The sequence below is a fragment of the Ananas comosus genome, linkage group 9 (assembly GCF_001540865.1).
Source record: "Ananas comosus cultivar F153 linkage group 9, ASM154086v1, whole genome shotgun sequence".
NCBI classification, from domain to species: Eukaryota; Viridiplantae; Streptophyta; class Magnoliopsida; order Poales; family Bromeliaceae; genus Ananas; species Ananas comosus.
The window spans coordinates 365,886-370,984 of record NC_033629.1 but is presented as its reverse complement, the minus strand read 5'-3'; the positions used below and the strand labels follow the sequence as shown (position 1 = coordinate 370,984).

Below are 5,099 nucleotides of genomic sequence, written 5' to 3'. Positions count from 1 at the left end.
GTGGATCTTTCATCTCCATTTTGTTTATCTTTGGCGGAGATGAACATAACTCTTCTAGGTCGCTTATTGTGATTAAATATGTGTAGTAATTTATAGATACTGGTTATCTCTAGTTAGTGACCAATGAATAAGATCTTCCATAAAAGATAAAAGAAGCATGGGTGGATATTTCAGATTCTGTGTAGGAGTCGGATTAAGTATATACATCTCACAAAGCGAGCTCCTTAATGCACAAAAGGGTAGTAAATTCACACAACATGATACCTACCACATCCAAACCCGGGTAACCTTGTTCTTTTATTACCATACTAGTGTAAAGATACAATAAATCACCTCATAAATAAACAATTATGACGAGGGAATGCACTTCATTTTTATCTTTTTCTTTTTCTCAATCGCACTACTAAGGAGCTTACTATATATAGAGGTCGACTGATTAATGACAAAATAGAAAAAAGATGGGATTGAAACAAAAATAGCACTATATTTGTGTAAAAATTATGACAAATCAAACGTGAATTACATCCTCTAAGCTATACGACACTTCTCCCAGATCAAATACCAATTATTACTCGAGACCGGCAAAACTAACTTGTAAAAAGACATAAACATAGGATGAAGCACAAAACGTAACCAAGAATAATAAGGGGGGGGGGGTGAAAAATCATGTATGACACATTCTGCTACTTAAAAGTTCGCAGCAGCATCGGCAGCAGGACGCAATGGAGGAAAATCAACACCATCTTGATGAGTCCTTGGTACAGCTGCATGGCACCCGTGACCTCCAGCGCAGTTGCCTCCTCTGTGTCCATTGCGCCTGCCTCTTCGTGCTGCTTCTTCCTTAGCAGGAATCTGGAACTTGCCGATGCTAACCGTCTACAAGAAAATAAAACATTTTTGTCTCAGATCAAACATTTTTGTTAATGAACTTTCTAATTGTCTAGTAGATGGCATAAAATAGAATTTCATATCTGAAAAAATTAAATATAATAGTAAAGAGACAAACCTTGCAGACTATCTTTTCCTTTTCAAAACCATCTTTCTTATCTTTGTTCTTTCCGGATTTCTGCATGTTGACTTGAAGATCATCTTCTTTCTTTTTTCCAGTGAGGTGCATACCTTCAAATTGATTCTCAACAGTGACCTTTCTTTCCTCAGTTTTAAGTGCTTCTATAGCCTTTCTTTTCTCTTGAATCGATTTCTTGTATTCGGCAAAGGTCAATTTCTGCCGCAGAGAGAAAAAAAGAAGAAGAAGTTAGATACAATCAAAGCCTTCAAAATCAGATATAATGGTAGAATCAGATCAGATGCATAGTATTAGAACTACAAAGTATGATTGAATATATTACATTGTCATCGTCATTTGCTTGTTCGATGGTCTTGTTTCCAGGAAAATCTCCGGTGCTTCTATTATGCACGCCGCTGTTCAATTTATAAAAAAAAATTGAATTAATTAGAAAATAACACAAATTGCATGCTAATAAACAAGAGAACAAATTTAACACATTATTGTGAGCATATTGCTTTCTCTCTCTCTCAGTGTATATATATATACACACACACACACACATTAGAAAAAGCAAATTTGATGTATACCTTGTGGAGCTACCACTATTAGTCGCACTTGTTCCAGTTTCCTCCTTTCCATAAGCAAGAAATCCTGTATTACTTCTCCCACCAGTCGATTGATTCTTCTTCTTACTGTTGATCCAATGGTCATTATTCGATCCTGTTCCTCTACCGTGCTCCGTCGGCCGCGCTGTAGCATAGATGTACACTTATGTCAGATTACAGTTAAAAAAGAAAAGGAAAAAATAAAAATAGAGTGGTAATCTTGATCAAAACCAGTTTTTAAAGCCGAGTTGGTTTTTAACGGGTCGGTTTCAAATTCGAATCTCTCAACCCGATCTTGATGCATGGATCGGATTGAATTAATTTTTTTTTTTTTTTTAGAAAAAAATAACACGCTACCCGCTTCATCCATTTAGCAAATGAATTTGACTACAGAGATTAAGGCGACGTGGCCTTGAAAAATATTAAAGGTAAACAAAACATTGAATTGAATTAATGAGTTGATACATTAGAAGCCTATATAGATATTACTAGGTGACACGAATCGAACCTGACGCTGTTTGAAAATTCTTGGCATGTTGGGAAGGAGGGACGGGTCTTGAAGGAAAACCGCTGGCAGCAGAAGCAGTGCTGGCGACAGCAGCGGCTTTCGGATTCTTCTTCTTTTGCTGCTTCTGCTTCCCGGTTGCCGCCTCAGGCTTCGCTGCGGCCTTCTTCGCGAGCAGCGAAGAGAGGTCGTTGTTGTCGCCGTCGAGGTCGCAGAGGACGGCGAAGCGGTTCTCGTGCACCTCCATTAACTACCACAGCGGAAGCAATCCACAATTAAGAACTCACTCCTTGATCTCTCTTCTTGCTCTACTCTTCTCGTCTCACGCACGTTGCTAATTAATTAGTGGATGAATAGTTTGGAGTCCACTGGGGGTATATGTGTATATATATAGGCAAAGGAGATTATTGGTTTAGCTACGTTCTAATTAACCGCGCGATTTCGGTTACAACTAGTCTCCGAAAAGGACTAGGCATTAACGGCCCTTAATCAACTATTCTTTGTCTCCTAATTGGACTCTAATTAGAGAAAGAGGATTATTACGCGGCTCCCCATTATTATTAGTAATTATTAATTATCATTAAAATAGCCGAATTCGACACGTACAAATATTGGAATCATCCGTATACATTCATACTTTTTATTCTGACAACGACGTTATGTATTTTTGATGCATTATTTTTTTTTGTTACCCAAAAGTCTATGTATTTTACTTTTCTGATTTATTACAATAGATTATTATTATTATTATTATTATATACATAATTCTAAGAGATGGGAGGCTCAAGAAATAAGTCTTTCCTCATATTTTATATAAAAAAAATAGCATTTTAAATTTATTTTTTAAAAATTTGGACAATTAAAATAGGGAAAACTTCAAAAACCCCCCTTGTGGTCTCAATTTTTTTCACTTTAGTACCCTGTGGTTTAAAATGTATCAAGTTAGTACATTGTGGTTTCTCACTTTATCACTTTAGTACCCTGTGGTTTAAAGTGTATCAAGTTAGTACTCTGTGGTTTTGCATTTTATCACTTTAGTACCCTGTGGTTTTGATTTTGTATCAAATTAGTACCCTGTGGTTTTTTAAACTATANGAGAGTTTAGCTACACTGCAAAAATCTCAGTCCTTACAATATATAATAACATTTTATAAACGGAACCCTAATGGATTACTAACAGTAGGGGGTGAAGTGAACATTTTTTATTTTGCAAGGAAGCAAAGTGTAGATTTTTAAATGACAGGGGAAAAAAGTAAAAAATCGGGTTTAGACAGGGGGGTTTTATGTAATTTAGCCTAAAATTTATAAATATATGATTTGGAAATCAAAAGAAGAACTCTTTTTATCCGAATGATTTTGTGGTTCCCACATTCCTTTTTTCTTTTTAATTGAGAGTCAATTGTACCGCAACTTGAAATGTTTTCGGGTATGACTAAACACCAAACCCTAAATCGGACCAGATAAGATTTCGAGTTGTGACCGTCGTTTGCCGTGAGGCCTGTCTCAATAGTTTTTTTGGATAAATCATCGGTAATTATAATAATATTATATATATAATCTTAATATTAATAATAATAATAATATTATATATTAATCTTAATAATAATAATAATTTATTAGTTTTTATAAAAATACAAAACTAGTGAATTTTTTATGCAAATCGGCCTTATTTGATTTTAGATTATTATTCTCGAATAATTCGGACTGCACTAGCCGCTCGCCGATCGCCATCGGAAGCTCCCGCAGGGCCACACGACGCTCGACATCGAAGATCGGGTTCTTTAGAACCCTCCTCGTCCCGGGCTGCGCACCGCTCGCCATTGGAACGCCCCGCGAGGCCGAGCATCAGAAGTTCGGAACCACCCCGGCCGCGCGCCGCTCGCCGCTCGCCGTCGGAACCCCCGCGTGGCCACGCACCGCTCGCAATCTGGTTCCGAGTTCAGCTGTTCCGCTGCCGCACGCCCACTTCATCTGGTACAAAACTACAAATTCATATTTTCCATGACTGTGAGTGGAGTTAATATTTGCTATTATATGCATGTTAAGTGCCAAGTTTTTTTTGATTTCTATTTACAACAGTTTTCTCTTTTATATATGGTTGATACTGTTGCTGTTGTGTTTTTCTTTCACCCAAAACATCCTTCCCTTCCTCTAAACTCCATTCTTCCATATTAGTCCTAATTAAGCTGTTGTTACATCCATTAATTTGCTTGCTGTTGTCTGAAGACTCAGAACCAACGGAGTGGGGTTAATTATGTAAAGTTAGGTTATGTTTGATGCATGATTGATGGGTAATTCTATTATTTGCATATTTTTGCATTTAGGAAGCGCCTCAATTGTTTTTTTTTAACCTGAGTTTGTTGCCTGGTGTATTAATTCTACTAGTATGTGAAGGCAAAATGTCTTTTTGTTGGATACTTATTTTTCTCTTGCCTCTGAACTGTGATGGTTATTGGATAAGTAGCACTTTGGGAGTTGGCAGAGATGGCGAGTGATAGCCATTTAAAGACATGGGTGTCGGACAAATTGATGTCGCTGATGGGCTACTCCAAGAGCGTGGTCGTGCAATATGTCATTCGTCTATGTAAGCATCTGAAGTCCATGCGCCCATGTTATCTCTTTTTAGTATTTTAGTTTTCATTAGAAGTTGAAATGTGGTTTCATTACTTTGTTGGTTTTGTAGCCAAAGAGTCTTCTTCGCCAGCTGATCTCGTGAGCAAGCTTGTGGAGTTTGGATTTTCCTCGTCAGCGGATACTCGCTCTTTTGCACAAGAGATTTATGCCAAAGTTCCACACAAGCAATCCGGTTTAAGCGTAAGCCCTTTCTGCAAAATCTTATGTGGTTTGAACTTTGTATACCTATGTCCATAATTGTTTTTACTCATTCTACTGCATACAATGATTTGTTTCTTTTATTATATGGATATACTGAATGAATGCCGCTTAGTTATTAGTTCGGAAACTTAAAAAAAAAAAAAAT

At 37.0% G+C, this 5,099-nt stretch overlaps 2 protein-coding genes across 2 annotated transcripts; one reads left to right on the top strand and one right to left on the bottom strand.

The window, feature by feature from the left end:
- LOC109715362 lies at nt 446–2,366 on the bottom strand. Its single transcript, XM_020240340.1, has 5 exons — nt 2,123–2,366; nt 1,597–1,759; nt 1,350–1,422; nt 1,007–1,225; nt 446–876 (listed from the first exon to the last, which is right to left on the bottom strand). The coding sequence occupies exons 1-5, from the start codon at nt 2,364–2,366 to the stop codon at nt 688–690; spliced, it is 888 nt and encodes a 295-aa protein (XP_020095929.1). The 3' UTR covers nt 446–687.
- On the top strand, nt 3,886–5,005 carry LOC109715632 (pre-mRNA-splicing factor ATP-dependent RNA helicase DEAH1-like). Its single transcript, XM_020240737.1, has 3 exons — nt 3,886–4,093; nt 4,584–4,703; nt 4,803–5,005. The coding sequence occupies exons 2-3, from the start codon at nt 4,604–4,606 to the stop codon at nt 4,988–4,990; spliced, it is 288 nt and encodes a 95-aa protein (XP_020096326.1). The 5' UTR covers nt 3,886–4,093; nt 4,584–4,603; the 3' UTR covers nt 4,991–5,005.

Excerpts from the sequence above, each read along its gene's own strand:
- LOC109715362 (XM_020240340.1), bottom strand. The coding sequence starts at position 2,366 with ATGGAGGTGCACGAGAACCGCTTCGCCGTCCTCTGCGACCTCGACGGC. Across the intron at positions 1,760-2,122 it reads GAATTTTCAAACAGCGTCAG|CGCGGCCGACGGAGCACGGT; the intron begins GTTCGATTCGTG and ends TCTATGCTACAG. Across the intron at positions 1,226-1,349 it reads AAGCAAATGACGATGACAAT|AAATTGACCTTTGCCGAATA; the intron begins GTAATATATTCA and ends TCTCTGCGGCAG.
- LOC109715632 (XM_020240737.1), top strand. The coding sequence starts at position 4,604 with ATGGCGAGTGATAGCCATTTAAAGACATGGGTGTCGGACAAATTGATG. Across the intron at positions 4,704-4,802 it reads GCAATATGTCATTCGTCTAT|CCAAAGAGTCTTCTTCGCCA; the intron begins GTAAGCATCTGA and ends TTGGTTTTGTAG.